This window comes from Cyrtonyx montezumae, unplaced genomic scaffold, assembly GCF_038088225.1.
Source record: "Cyrtonyx montezumae isolate F1298 unplaced genomic scaffold, pur_monq_1.0 scaffold_3, whole genome shotgun sequence".
NCBI classification, from domain to species: Eukaryota; Metazoa; Chordata; class Aves; order Galliformes; family Odontophoridae; genus Cyrtonyx; species Cyrtonyx montezumae.
The window spans coordinates 148,093,295-148,109,658 of NW_027072034.1; the positions used below are offsets into that span (position 1 = coordinate 148,093,295).

General features: G+C 40.7%; 1 protein-coding gene across 1 annotated transcript in view; it reads right to left on the reverse strand.

Moving 5' to 3' along the window:
- CDHR3 (cadherin related family member 3) overlaps positions 1–16,364 on the reverse strand; it is a 53,694-nt gene that overhangs the window by 26,833 nt on the left and 10,497 nt on the right. Inside the window, exons 2-3 of the mRNA XM_065740932.1 lie at positions 14,673–14,735; positions 1,948–2,150 (exon numbers count right to left, since the gene is read on the reverse strand). Coding sequence (XP_065597004.1) covers positions 1,948–2,150; positions 14,673–14,735 — 266 coding nt within the window. The remainder of the gene's footprint in view (positions 1–1,947; positions 2,151–14,672; positions 14,736–16,364) is intronic.

Genomic DNA, 16,364 nt, shown 5'->3' on the forward strand with positions numbered 1-16,364 from the left:
TCTCTGGAAACTCTACTCCACACTCCTGTATAGAGACTTCACAATGTGAATCCAGATTATCTCTTTTGTGGTTGCACTTGTGAAGAATGGCTTGCCACTGGCGTAGGCTGTGAGTGGCTTACCTCAGTTAGAGGCAGGAGCAATGCTTACTAATAAATGCACCATCCACACACCTGAAGCAGCTGCAGGTATACTGAGCAGCATCTCAAGTCACTCCATAACTGCCCACCCCTCACTTCATCTGAGAATCTTGCTGCTCCTTGCTTTCCCCTTCAGTCCTGGGGAGCAGAGGAAGCATCACATCAAGATAGCTTTGGGCAGCAGTGTATTTTTATGCCCTCAGCACAGTGTTCATATCTCAGTAACCATGAAGTTCTCAGAAATCCCAAACAATATCAAGAAGTGTGATATTGCCCAGGCTTGCTGCAAAAGGACTAAATTGGTTCATAAAAACAGGAGAACCTGTGCTAACAGGTATTTACCTAAGCTGCAGGTCCCATAACTCACATACAAAATATTGCCTGTATCTCAGTAAAGATTTAATGTCAGTAAATAGAGCTGAGGAATCTTATTTTGGACCACACTGCTCTTGACAAAGGTACCAATCTGCTAAAAATAGTGTAAGAAAATAAAAGTATCGAAGTTCATCAAATAAATTAACTAAGGAGACTCATGAGCATTTATCTTTGTCTTGTGGGATGCACAGTTTGTATATAGCTTTATTTATGAGTTTTTCATGACTGATATTCACTAGCCCAACCTCCTCATTCCAGTTCCTCAAGTTGGTTAGGAAACCCCAATAGCAGTTACAGTTCAGGCAAGATATACAAAGTCCTTGCAGGCAATTTGAGCGACGGGGCTGTGGTAAGACATGACAATAAGCTGGCACTTTGGAGTGCCAGAGACTTATAGCTATCTGAAGGGTCATTTTTCCTTCATATTAGTTTTCCATTCCCACTCATCAAGCAGCCCACAGTGCTGCGCAGCATGGAGATGGCACAGAACAGGAATGAGTGGGCACTGAAAAGGACTATATTTTGCAACAGAAAGGACAGCTTTAATTCAGAATGCCAAAATACAACCTAGGAAGTGAGAAACTCCCAAGAAACCTCCTCAGTAACACTCAGAAAAAATGCATTAATATTTTAAGACTCTACTCAATATCTATCAGTATCTTTCAAAGGTGCTCAGGAGTGTCACTGTTGAGTCTCAGACATGCAAGTGGGCTGCAATGCAGTGTGGCAAGCCGTCATGCCTCTGAACACTTGCTGCCAGTGACAAGATGTGAGGCAATGCTTGCTAATTTATCCAGCAATGAAAGAAAGCTGGAGCCAATAAAAACTGCCTTGCATTTGATATAGAACAAGAGCACACAACAGATAGAAATAGATCAGGGATGTGTGGAAGTGCGATAACTTTGTACCTCCAAGCGACTTCCTCACGGGACACAGCTCTCTTTCAGAGTGAAACACAGCTTTGATCTGCCTCAGCTTACGCTGTTTTGGAAGTGAGTCAAACTCATTTCAGTTCTAGGTGGGAGTGTTCGAACAGGAGCTCCATGTGATTTAAATAATCCACTTTAAATTCACAGAGACTTCATAATAAGTAGGTTGAAAAACTTACAGATAACTACAGATAAACCTACAAAACAGAACTCAGTCCTACATGCCCTTCTTAACCTCGCATTTTCTAGAAAATGGTGTTTTCTCTCACAGAACCAACAGAATTATTGTGATGAGTGGTTTCTGCCGAAATGCAATTAAAATTGTAATCAGCATTGTTACTCATTTGTCATATCTACTGCAGCATGTCCAAATAGTACTACGGTCTGCATTTACAACTCCCTTCTGATTAACAGATGAGTCACTGTGCACTGCCAATTCTCAGCAATCCAGCAGCCATCCGCTGACAGGATGGAGCACTGCTCAAACCGAACAGAAAACTCACCCTGTACACAAGATCTCCTGTGGATACAATGGCAAATGCTTCTGTAAGTGGGTTTGAATTTACTATGGTAGGATGTATTGCAACAGCTCCAGAAGATAATGGAGAACCAGTTACATTGAAGGTATAAATGGAAACACCAGCTGGTGCATTTTCTTCAATGGTCCTTGTTGCAGGTAAGCCCCTAAGCAATGGGGTTCTTCTTCCTGCAAGATGAAAAGGAATGAAAAATTACTTCTAGGAGTTTCAGACTGGCAGGAGCACACAGCTGCTGCCAAGAGATGCCATTAATGAGCACAAAATGCCCTGATTCTCTTTTTGCTCATGAATGGTGGTATTGCACTGCAGCAAACCCAGTACAAATGGTAGAAGAATCAAGCTTTTCACTAATTCAGTACTATGCTATTGCCACCTCAGGTAGCTGATGTTTAAGCAGTATTTTACTGCACTGCTTGCCTTCATATCCCCAAATTGGCTACATACCTCAATGAGACAGAGAAGAACTGAATGTTGATGGCTTACCCAAAACACTTGCCAAGAAAGCTGGCAGCCATAAGTAAAACTTACAGTGCTCTGTGTGCCAGGACAGCCACAGATTGTGCTCACCAAAAGGCAGGCAGCTCATATCCCAGCAACTACTGCAGCAAAAGTACCATGAAGTCTTTATTTTTGCTGGGCAGCTGCAAGGTAAAAAGCTGCTGGGAGGACTGTTCTGAGGCCATCTGGGCTGCAGCATATCTGTACCTGGGTGCTCAGCCTGAGCCTTGGGAATGCCAAAGGGAAATGTGCTGTGTTGCAGTACCTTTAAATGGTGGGGTGGAGCTATGTCCTTCTGTCTCACCTCATGTGGCTGGGGTAGGATGGCCCACATCAGCCCCTCAAGAGGCCTTACAATCACCATTCCTTAATGGCAGCAAGCTCTTTGATTTGGAGGGGAGAGCTCCAGGGGTTTCAAATGACATTAGAAGAAGCCTTGATAACTTTTGCACTAAACTATCAAAAATCTTTTTTTCTCTGACTCACTAGTGACATTTTGGAGCATTTAGGGACAGATTACATATGATTTGTGTTTGTGTGACAGACATTGCTTCTAATACTGAACTCTCAAATAACTGATCCCTATAGGACCAATGACCAAATGTCCTAATGCTGCTTCCTGAGAAGCAAAAGCTATAGCAATAGATGAGTCCATGAAGCAAAGCGTGGAGTACTATGGTCTCTCTTCCCAAATCCCAGTGAAGGAATAAGCTTTTATCAGTGTTCTTGAAGATACCAGAAAACATTGTCAATAAAAATTGCCTGTGTAAATGAGATTGAGCTGAGAGTGCCTTCTGGGGATACATTTCCACAAGTGGAGTTGAGCTTTGAATGTAACCTGCGGCAGTATTCAGTATCCAGTACTTAAAACTTTAAGTCACAGTTCACTGATGAAAAACATTTACATAGTCAATGATATAATTTTTAACATTTAGAAATGTAGAAAAAAAAAGTTACTATTTTCATGTTATCTTTGAAGAGCTCCTTGGCTGTTTACTCAGGATTTGTCTTTTTGGCTTTCTAAACCATAAGTGCTTACTTTTTGCTCTTTTTTTTTTTTTAGCTGAACTTTTCCATACTGTATCTCAATGGCTTCTTCTTCTTCCAACTGATTTTACAAAAGTGTTCCCTCTGTTTCCACAAGTTCTTGGTTACCTCCAGGATGAACCATGCTTGAAGAAATTTAATACACTATTTTCAGAATTACCAGACCCAGTCATTAGCAAATTCTGAGCCCAGTATAAAGCAGTTATGAGAATGGCTTCTGGAAATATTCTGGAAATATATGTATATTCAAACCCTAATTACCTGTGATTTGTTAAGCTTTACAGAGGGCTTGACTTATATCTTCAAGCTTTTATTTTCTCACAACCATGTATGTTAGACAAACACTGTTCTTCAGGAACAGCTGAGATTCACATGCAGTGCCCTGATAAAAGTCAGGGAGGCATCAAAAAAAACCCACCAAATACTGTCAGGTTTCTGAGGACTGGAAGAATTCATTCAGTTTCTTGAGAGAAGGTGATCCTACGTGGGAAGGCAGCTTGCTACAAGCAACTCTAGAAGTCATACACATTGCAGTTTGTAAATCTGTTTTATGTTGCTAACATGTACATACTGGCAAACTTTTTACGCTGAGCAAAAATACTGATACCCCCCCTAATATTCTCCATAAGTGTTTTTCTGTTCAGTTGCTTGTTTTATTTCATCAAATAGAAACGTTAACAATATTTGAGAAGACAATGCTATAGCATTAAGAGTACATAGTGTTCCTGGTGGAACTGACCTCCTTTCCCACTCCAACACTGTCATACTGAGCAGCAGTTATTGCACAGTGAAGAGCCTCTTCCAGAAAAAAAAATCCTGTGAGAGGTCATATTCTCTTCATTATACTGCTGTAACCACAGAGCCTAATCTATTTCAGTAGGAAAATAATTGTTACTTGATTTTTTCCATCCGTGTCTGATCCCTAAATATGTATTATAAAGATCCCAAGAGAAAGTACAACAGCCAGCACTGTTCTAATTTTAGCAGTGTAATGAAGTCATGTTCTTACCAGATACTACTCCCAGAAAAATGAAGAGAAGGAATGTGCTCTTCATCGTCTTTACAACCCTGTCCTTCATGTCCTCAGGATGCCAAATGAAGGAAGACCATGGTATGTTTTCCCTCATTTACAATCAGCTCCACCTAAATTCTTCCTCTTTGTCATGTGGCATGAGAAATGAAACAAAGGACCATGTCTCTAAGGAAGTTTCTAAACACTGTCAGCTTGTTTGCTTGTCAGGGAACTGCTCCTTGCTCACACTCCAGCCACAGGCCTGTGCCACACTTGAGAAAACAGTCACTAATAATCCTTTCACTGCAATGATCGTATTTATTGAAGCATTATGAAAAGAATCTAAATGTGGAAATACTGCACTGCTTTCATAGCTCTGGCAAATGAGGTGCTCTCTTCACATACCAAGATCAAATATTCACGCTTTCTTACTTACACCTGAAACCTGAATTTTTCTCATTTCACCAGGTACCAGAGAATTACTCAGAACACCCACCGCCTGCCTGGAGGTGAGACTGCATCACACACACATGACAAAGTCAGCTCTGTCATAGCTGTCTCAAGAACAGCATGGACAACCATGCAAAGAGCAATGGTTCCTTGGTGGGGCATTTAGTACAGCTAATTCACAATACACCTGTGCAACTTTTACTTTTTTGACCTAAAACCAGTCATTTTTGGTGAAGCATATCACAGAGGTGGCACTAATACTGGAACTGGTGGAACTGAATGCAGTAAAGGTGCATCAATGTCAACTCAGAGAATAATTTACACTGGAAGGGACTTCTGGAGGTCACCTAGTCAAATACCCTGCCAAAAGCAGTCCCAATTAGATCCAGTTGCTCAGGAATTTGTCAGTTGGTTCTCAAATACTTCCACAGAAATTTACCAGCTCTGCTAAGAAGTAGGAGCTAGTGATTCAGGTTTAACACAGCTCTGAAGAAGCCACACTGATTTGTGAGCCTCTAGATATACCTCTGGATGGTTCTCCATGGTGCTGTTGCTGTCCCAGTGATACTGCTTTGGGGAACTGTAAGAAACATCCATTTGATAGTTGAGTTGTGCCTGCTGAGTCCAGGTGTGTCCTTGGCCTACAAGCAGATGTGGCTGTTCTGTGCCACCTGGAAGCACACACTGCCCCAGGAAATATGAGTGTAGATACTATATTAGCAACATACAGGTATATATTTGGAAGACTTCACCTTCAGATGACATATTATGCTGATAAGACACTAATGCATAAGTATTCATAGCATAAAAGAAAAGTCTGACCTGTCCCCTTACATACCAGGTAATTCCACAGCCCTTCACATACATTTCCTGGGTCTGCAAAGATGCTTTTGACTTTTATGGACATCTCACAAAAATGAGATCTGTAGGCACAGGCATGAATGAGGCCTGGGCAATAAGTACATAATCTTTACAAATTACCAGAACAGTGTGAAACTGCTGCTAGATTTTTCTCATCCTTCTAGTTTTAATGTCCAATCTATCCCATTAAACTGCTATTTATTTTACAATTGGAAGAGCTAAAGAAACACAAAGGCTAAATGTTAAAGTCTTTCAGATACATTTTACATTTGTTTAGCTTCTAGTTGGATAGACAGTTCCCATCCTAAGCTCTGAATAACCAAGCTGTGCCACAACTCAAATATCACAGTTTTTTACCCTTTTTCTTTCTCTTCATTCTTCGGCTGCTTTATGGAGTTTGTTAGTGGTGGTGGTTGTTTGTTTAGTTGTTTGATGCTCTTTTTTGCCTATAAATACGTACTTCAACATCTTTGTTTTGTCTCTCCTTTGTATGACAATCCACATAGATCTACTTTCAGCAGGAGATCGGTATCCAAAGACACAAATCAGACTTTTCCTGCATATCTTATGCCAAAGACACCGTAGAGAGACCTTGGAAACATGGATGGTAAAAGCATTTGGAAGACGTATATGCTCAAAATGCCAGCCTCTCCCCAGCTTCTCCTGGAAGTGCAACAACTTTCAAGTGCTGTGTGAATTCCCGAGGAACAGTTGATATGTTTTCACTCTAAATCTGTCTCCAGGGCTTCTAGGTAGTCACTGATAAGCCTCCTGGTTCAAGCATGTTGTGAGAAGATCCCACAGAGGTGACCAGGGAGACGAGGGGAGGTAGAGAGCAAGGGAGGATGGGGCAAAGGACAGCTAGGGGAGGAGTGCCTGTGAATAGAAAGGGCTCTGGCTCCTTCTTCCTCCTTTGGGCACTGTCAGTACCTCTCAGTACCTCCCTTGGCCTCTCTTTTTGGTATTCCCCTGCTGAGTTGGTTTCTGTGGTTCCCTGATCTGCCCTGTCATGTTGTGAGGAATGTGAGTAAGGTGTTACAGTTTAGAGAGTCCCGAAGTAGGAAGCAAATCAAATAAAATCAGTAATATCCATATTGGCAAATATAGAGATGGTGAGGAAGAGATGAATTAGTTAAGTTGAGCAAAGCAGGAGGAGCTCACTGGCAATGAGCTCTGCTGCTGCAGGAAGGACAGGGATGAAATCTGTGGGGGTATGAAGCAGCCAGATGAAAAGAGGTCAGGGCAGTATAGGTAAGAGTGCAGCCAGGGAGTTGGCAGGCAAAGCAGAGGGAGGAAACAATTAATTGGAGCACATGAAAAGGTCAAAGAAGGAGCTGGGCTTTAAATCATTCTTTGTTTTTTCAAGATGATTTGAAACCTGGACATTTCAGAGCACTGCTGAAAAAAAGCACATTTCTGAAAACATGTCTTCTGGAGGATAAGGTAAGATGGAGAGAGTGGAAGTGCTACACCTTTCAAGAAATTAAAGGTCTGGCTCAGGGGAAAGACCAGCAGATCAGCATGTGAGAGACTGCTCCCGTCTTAGGCTGGGATGCAGAGATAAAGCACACGGAAAGTGAGGATATCAGGTAGAAAAGAGTAAAACCTGACATGCAGACTGACAATTGCCTGTCCTCAGGAAACTGAGGGATTTTAGCATAGGCCGGCATCAGAGGAGCAGTCTCCTTGCATAACAACACATGCAGCTTCAGGACTCCTTTTTTTTTTTCATATGCATTTAATTTTCAACTGCCTTCTAGTCTGTTAACAGGAAAAAATGTTCTCTCACTTTTCAAACACATCAGAGGTTCAAGACATAGTTTTCTCATTAATAGCTACTTCAGCCAGGGCAGTGGCTCTTTTTTGTGTAGCCAACGCATAGGACATTTCGCCCTCACTGTGATAAATACCCACTAAAAATTGTGCAGCTTAATCAGAATTTTCCCACTCCTGATCCTACTTCAAGTCAAGGTATTTACTGGTATTTCACCAATCAAATTACTCAGATCATCAGCTTTTATTTTCCTATTCTTTCTCTTTAAACATTACAGCTTCTCCATCCGCTGCCTTGGTAACCTTTCCTAAAATATTAAAACTGTACCTTGGCATCCTACACCAAAAACTTATGCACCATTTCATTTGATTTCTCAGCTAAAAGCTTCCTCCATATTATCTGTGAGTAACAAGAGCAAACTAAAAGCCATGAGTAGTAACCAGGCTATCTCAATCTCACGATCCCAGCTCAGCAAGTTTAGTAACCAATCCCATGCAAGTCTGTAAAAAAGTCCCAGACAGATATCTGGGCCATCTATTTTCTAGCATTGACTTGTAGACACGTAAACTTGCTAGTCATCTTAATAATTAACTTAGGTGTCTGTTGATAAAACGCACTTCCATCACATCAAGGGCTTTTATGGGATCCAGGTTTAAGTAAAGGACAGCCTAAAATCTGGGTGAGTACACGTAGAAGCCTGAAAACATATTTGTTGTCAGAACTGAAAACAAGTTATCTCACTGCTCCATTCATTATACATCCTATGGATGAGAACATTTGCAAAAGAAAAATGAATCCCAGGAGACCATCATTTCCTACTTCATAATTTGAGCGCTTATTTTAGGGTGCTAAGGCATTAAGATAGTTCTGATCCTTCCCATTTCCTCCCCTCCACCCTGCCTGCTCAGCCTCCACCTTCCTTCCTGTTGTTGTAATGACAAATGTGGATGGAGGTGGACAGTGGATCACAGAATCTCATAATCATAAGGTTTGGCAGGGACCTCTGGAGATCATCTACACCAACCCCCTTCTAAAGCAGGTTCCCTGCAGTAGGTCACACAGGAAATTGTCCAAGTGGGTTTTCAGTATCTCCAGGGAAGGAAAATTCCACGACCTCTCTGGGCAACTCCCATTTGTGCTCATCACTCCTTGTTCCGTTGCTGTACTGAAAAGAGACTGGCCTCATCTACTTGACACCTGCTCTTGAGATATTTATAACCAACGGTAAGACGCTGAAATTAGTTCAACAAAGCTTTAGGTACAGGATCATATCATAGGATCATAGAATGGCTTGGGTTGGAAGGGACCTCAAACACCATATAGTTCCAACCCCACTGCAGTGTGGGCAGGGTTGTCAACTGCTAGATCAAGTGCTGGATCAGGTTCTCCAGGGCCACATCCAGCCCCATACACCTGGGTCCTCCCTATAGAGAGGTCAAGCGACTTCTCCAGGACCACACAGAAATTCTAGAGGAGTGCTAGGTGCCGATTGTAAGATACCATCATTTTAAACAGCATATTGTTGCAAAATATTTTTCCCTTAAAGAAGTTCTTTTGCTGTTTAAAAATACTATGTTTTGTTGAAGCAAACCATGTTTCAACAAAACATTACAGTTGGTGAAACACAAGCTTTGTTATTCACTCAGTTGAGCAAAAGTAGATGTTACCAGAAACTACTTCATGTTCTGTGGTTCAAGATCAAAAAGACATGGTAGTTTAGAACATCCAAAACCTGCAATAATTGCTGCCTCTAGTCCATGCCAGCCAAGTATGTCACTTGAATTTTAATCATGTGAGTTGTGTTTAAATTCCTGCACACATGAAGATTCTGTGAAAAATGCACTGAGGTCGATAAAGTCTCCTTAGTGCTGGAAATTGGAGCAGGGCCTGAGCTCATGTGGCAATACCTAGTACCTTGGGATACAGTATTTACTGCAGATTACAAATTTGTCTGTTATTGTAATTGCCTGACCACCTGGGATGATTGGTAAATATATAAACAAGGACTTGAAGTAGCAAGTGATGCAAATGCAACAAGAAAGAATGCTCTGGGCAAATATGGGTGCAGAAACTCTGAGGTTTCTATGTACACAACATGATGCACTTCACTTACACATATACGTCAATATACCACTGAGAATTATTTAAGCAGGCCATTGCATCACAAACCACACTGTGTTCTGTCTATTTTATTCAGGAAAAGGGATTGATTATATCCAACAAAAAAGACTTTGCATTTTTGCACAAATAAAATATGTTTATGTTTGCTATTTTCAAAAAGAGCATGGAATTAACAGAAAAGAGTACAGTTGGGCACGGGGCAGGAACTCACATGGTGGAGTGTCACTCAGAGGGGGACAGTTTCTTACACTTAAGTTCCTTCATTTTTGGAACAGGAGGGCTGAGGGTAGTTCACTACTTCGCAGCAGAGGACTCTTTTATGAGGGGCCTAAAGTATGTGCAGAGTAACTTATTCAGGGCTCTGTGCATCTGGAGATCCTGTCAGCTTCTCTATCCATCACATTACTGCACATCAGCTGCTGGTGGCAACAGCAGGGTACATAGCCCTACCATCAACATCCTTGTGCTCAGCAATACCACTGCAGTAGCACCATGACTTTCTCAGCTATGAGGCATGAGAGCATGAGGACAAAGACTTGTGAGGTAGAGGACTGAAGCAGGGACTATAGCATGTTGGTAAAGGGAAACAGAGGGGGACATTCAGGGAAAGTTGAGGAGTGGGAGAAAGAATAAGACAGGATATGTGAAGCTGGATCCTGATCTGAAGACATGGGGATGTGCAATAAGAGGACAAGGGAGGCAGTGTGTATGACTTTGGGATCTTAGAATTACCAAGGTTGGAAAAGACTTCCAAAATCATTCAGTCCAACCATCCATCTACCACCAATATTTCCCCACTAAACCACATTCCTTAGTACAACATCTAAATGTTTCTTGATCACCTCCAGGAACAGTGACTCAACCACTACCCTGGACAGAGCAGCAGCAGCATAGGAGTGGGTCTGTCATCTGGGAAACAGATTATGTGGTGAGGGGAATGTGAAATGCTCTTTCAATAGATCTGGTTCTGAAAAAGTGTGTCCTGAAGACAAACATAGTCTCAGCTACACAAAGAATGTAATGCAATATTCATAGCTGGCTCTGTTCCTTGCTGCCTGTGGGCTCTGAGATCAGAAAAAAACCTTTAGTGATATCAGACAAGGATAGGGCCAAATTCATCTGGGTACAGATACAGAAGCGCTTTTTCATGGTTGCTGAGTTCAGATGATGCTTATTTTATCTGAGAACAAACACAAGTAAAAAAAATGAGCCACAGATGAGTGGTTATGAAGCAATACTGCTTCTGAGTAATGACCTGACTGAGTCTATCACCACATCAGTAGGCAAAAGGCAGCAGAAAGCAGTGCAGTACTTGAGACACAGATATTTCTTCCCTGTGGATCTGAGCACAGACAACATGAAATTGCCTGAGAACACAAAGGCTTTCTTAATGAAATGGAAGAGCCCATGCAGTAAGCATACCTGTCTAACAAATGCTTTGACAGAAAACTGTGAAGCTTTAAAGATAGGTGGGGGGAATATACAGAGAGAGAGTAAATCTCTGCATCTCAGACTGCCCTCAGTGACACAAAACCTAGCTCCTATGAACTACGTGGGTGATAACAAGGCACCAAGGTCAGAATGTGTCCCTTTGCTGTGCATCACTCCCCTGACTGCTGCTGGAGCTGAGGGAATATTGCCATCTAGTGCCACACGGAAATCCAGCTGTCTGCAGAGAAAGCCATTGAGTTCCTCTAGGCAGGGTTACAAAGCATATTAAAAGTGTGGGAGAGATGTCACCTTAGTCAGTGTTTTTGCTAAGTCTGTCATTCAAATTGGTACATTCTCTCATTAAAAAAAATAAAAATAAAAAATAGTATGTTGTGGGAATTGAGTCGTAATGCATTGGAGGAGAGACCATGTTCACATAAGTTCAGAGGCTGTGAAAAAAGTGTAAATGTACTTGCCTAATATTTTAGCAACTAGCAGTCAGACTGACAAGTAATCATTCAGTATCGGATTTATCTCACCTGCCTCAAGCTGAATGAAACACAGACCTGTTATGTACACAGATGTGCTACATAGTCACATCTGGCTTCTTTGGAAAACAAAGAGGCATTACTAGGACACAATCAGTGTGACCATATTTAGCCCTGTTCTTTAGGATGCAGTATGCAGTGAAAACAAGCACTGTCCCATCCTGTATTGCATTCCCTGATAGGCAGACACACTGGACTGTAACATAATTTACTATCACCTCTGTGGGCAGCAGTATAAGAAACTTCCTTTCATTGTCATGCCAGAAAGAGCCCTTAGGGGTGAGAGAGCATTTCAGCTCCCCTCTGCCAAGCCCCTGCTGAGCTAGTGATGAGGGGTTTTTTAATCACTGCATATGTCTGAGATACTTTTAATGAGGCCGTCAACTCACTTATCTATGCTACCAAATACATGCCAGATTATAACAACTTCCAGTCATTGCCCATCTGGAGCAGATTCAAACCAGTGGTTGATGTGCAAAAGCAATTTGAAATTCAGAATCAATTAAGCAATCAAATCTTCCAGCTGCAAACAATGTCCAGATTTTCAAGCCAGTAACATAATGTTTGTATATGTTGACTTAAAACTACTTAGATGTCCCATCAGGACCTCTGAGTTAATTGGTATGTTATTGCTTGTAGCTGTGACACTATCCACTAAACATGTAAAGAAAAGGATTCAATCACAGCAGGAATCAGAGTCAATAGTGTGAAAGAATAATATTTTTCAACGTGAGAAAATGTAGCATATTTGAGATAGCCACAACTCTATCTTCTTTCAAATAGCATGAACCCCAGTTAAGCAAGAGGCTGCAGAATTAATTTGCTTACATTTCATAATTTATTTCAAACTGACAAGTATAAATCCTTACGGGGGGGGTTCCTCTCCTATGCTGATTGGGGAAAAAAAATGTCACAGATTGTCCTAAATGAGGAATTATTTAAGTACTAGAAAGCTTCACAGTAATACCAGTGAATGAATTTCCTGTACGAAGTCAAACTTTGCTGGGATTTTAGGTGTATTTTCCTTGTTTCACAGGGAAGGTCACTTAGCAAAGACATTACATGTAATATTAGAGAGGAGGCAAATATCAGCACTGCCCCAAGCATCCATAAATATACATTAAGATTCTATCTAAAAAAGAATTTGAAGAGCAAGAATGGCAGACATTTATAAATGTATTTTAAAGCACCTATAACTGTGATGTTCTAAAATGCTCACTTTTATCATCTCACTCCTCCGTGACTAAGATTAGCTAAAATATCTAAGCTGACAACTTCCAGAAACAAATACAAAGAAGCTGGCTGCGAATTCTGGAGCTCCCCCACACCTCTTGGTCCACGGGGATGCACAGTGACCTTCCAGATGCAACATAAAACCAGGCAATTTCGTTTGGCTTTTGCCTGAGACAAAGGCTAGCTCAGGCAGTCTGGGTGTTGTAGTAGGCAGGAAAAGGTAACTAACATCAGCCCAGTATCTTAACTGTTGTACTTAAGTCTGTGCACTGGCCCAGAGCTGGATTCACACCGAAAACTCTCACTGACTTCATTGGGAACTGATCAGCCTTTTAGGTTTGATGGAGCTGGGGAAGTGGCAGGAAGGTTGGACAGCTTCCTCACTGGTGTAAGCTGTTGAGGCTCTGCTGACATTTGCACCAGCTGAGCCTTTACCCCAGGCTACGCACAGCTTTATGAAAGCTATGGCATAAAATAAATTCACAAATTATTTTACCATCCTAAGGGGAATCAGTGAGATGACATGCCAAATCTTTTTCAGAATGAAGTTTACACCCCAAAATGTTCATACACCAGGCGGGCCAGTTGGTTAGACAGTGGTAATGTAAACAACAGCAATGTCCATGCATGTATCTTTCGTCTCTGCTGACACTAATGGCAGATTTTTCTAACCATTCAGCACTACTGAGATCCACGGAACTGGATCTGTGAATTGATTCTGGATGAGAACTGTGGATGCCGTGTCCAGGAAGGAGTGGCCAGGACATAGTGTGCCTGGGCAAGAACGTGCCTGTGGAACCACAGCCTAAAACACTTCCTTTGTTTGTGTCCAGAGGATGTGGGTTAATGCTGGTCTAGGTCGTGGGATATACCATAAATGGGGTTTACAGACCTTGAAATCTCCAACATTGTTGCTCTTATGTGAATACAGGAATTCAGCCTTGCTTCTGTTTTGGAAAAAGGAAAAAAGAAGAATTGTGCTAAGCATATTACTACTTGCTTTCTGCTGAAATGAATTGAATGCTCTGTGAAGTTTCAGAAGGGCAATCATCATGTCCCAGCTAAATGGCTTGTTTGTAGCAAATTACTTTCTATTCTTAAGCAAAAAAGAATTTAATCGAGTGTCAGAAACAAACTACGTCTTGACAGATTAGCAGGGTTGCTGCTGTTAATACGAATTTGTTGCCAGATTTGTTTACAAAACTTCTCTTTCAGGGATGGGTGAACTTTCTGGAATTTGCCAATCTTCTGAATAAATATTGTGGAGGATTTGTAAAATGAGAATTAATTAAACTTTTCTTCTGAGTGTAAACCAGACATCTTGCTCCATGTAAAAATTACTTATAAGCAGAGGGAAGCCTTTTTGGAGTGCAGAGAAATGTGAGGGCTCTTTGCCTTGAAAAAAAGAAAAAAAAAAGTCTAACTCAGGACCTACAATTTATTCATTAGATTTGATATATCCCTCCTTAACTTTCTTCATACCTTTGGATTGATCTCAATACATTTGACTTCAGCTTTCTGATCCTCAAAGGTTGTAATAAGTCTTTCTCCTTTAGCTGCTTTTGTAAAATGTTCATTTCTGAAAGTGGGGCTTTTTGATACTGACTCCTATATGTGACTTGTGTTGCCCTAATGAATGTGTGTGGTTTTTTGGGTTCTGGATTTGAATTTTGTGGGTTTTTTTGGTCAAATGCCACTAACCTGAGGTACTTACCCTTGACAAAGTCTTCCACTGCTACCACTGGGAAGATACTGCTTCTGACAAAGCAGTAACAACCTGAGGGGCACAAACATCACAGTCAGGGTGAACTAAGCACACGGAACGTTAGTAGATCCTACAGATAACTTGTAAGAAAGTATATGGATTTCACGGAATACACAAGGTTTAAAAATGAAGCATGAAACACTCAGGTAAACAATCTTTGATTCTTTAGGTGTCAAATCGGGAAGATTGATTCTCATAATTACCTTTCCATAAAGCAATTCCAGCTTTTGAAACTATCAAGACTGTTTCTTAAAGATTTGATCAGACAGAGGACAGCTATCACATGCTGCTGTTGTCCTAACTAAATTAAATGCCACTGGGTTCATTCTCCCAGAGCTCTCTGGGTGCATTTGAGCAGTGTTTCCCATAGCAGCAAGTTGGTGCAATAGTTACACATCTCCATTTTAAAGACAGACTCAAGCTTTTGCTTAAAGAGGCTAACACTGCCACTGACAACTAGGAAATCCTGGCAGAGAGTCCACATGAATATCTCTTTCTATATTTGCTCAATGTCAAACATACTATCAGCACTGAATAAATAATAATCATAGAAACCTGGAGTCAGCCAGGAAAGTGCTGTGAAGAAGACATTCATATTATAAAACCTGGAGTCAGCCAGGAAAGTGCTGTGAAGAAGACATTCATATTATAAAACCTGAAGCAGCAAAATTATCACACCATGACTCTGGGAAAACTGTTCTTTTTCCTTTTTCTGCATTGTTTTCTTTTCCTAAATAGGAAGAAATGCTGCTGCTGCTGAAGGTACCAAAAAAACACAAACCTTTTATTTGTCCCTGTATTACATAATGTAAGACAATATCTACACTGGGAATACCTTGCCTGCTTAATATATAAAATCCCTTCAAGGAGCAAAATGAAGAACATTTCTGATTTTAAAACCAAAGAATCCATTTCTAACTGAATAAACAAACAAACAAACAAACAAACCAAGAATGTATAGTAGAAATTTAATATAAATATGGGAGAAAGAGTGCAATTTAAAAGCAATTTTACCAGACAATCTTGTTCTTGATAATGTCTGGACATAGTCAACTTTTTTTCTAAATACGGTTAAATCTCCACATTAAAACAGATTTATGCAAGCCATAAATCTTTAAAACAATGAGCAAAATTCATGGTGAATTTAGTCTCCAACTCTACAGAAATAATAATAAAGGGCAACTCCCCTTATTAAAACAAGTTGTATTTGGTAACTCTCATTTAATTCAGACTCTTGACAAACATTCAGGGTGGCTCTTTCTTCACAAAAGAATCAATTATGTCTCTTCAGCTGTTGATGTGTAGAGCTCCTATAGTATACAGAGGGTATTTCAAGACTGTACTTTTATGGTTGCAGATGAGAAGAAACAGATTCTTAATGTAATTTAAAATCTGCTTTTATAATTACTGCCAAGGATACACACACCATTTCTTTTTTTTTTTTTTTTTTTCATTTATTGGTCATCTTTAATGGAAATGCAGAAAGATCCAAGGTGTGCCTCTGTCTAATATAATTGCAATTAAGTTAGTCCAGGAGCATTTTTCAAAAGATCTAATGGCAATGATTATAAAGGAGAAGAACAAACTGAATCACAGAATGCCAAAAATCACCATCTGCTGAGATGATGGAGTATCATGCTT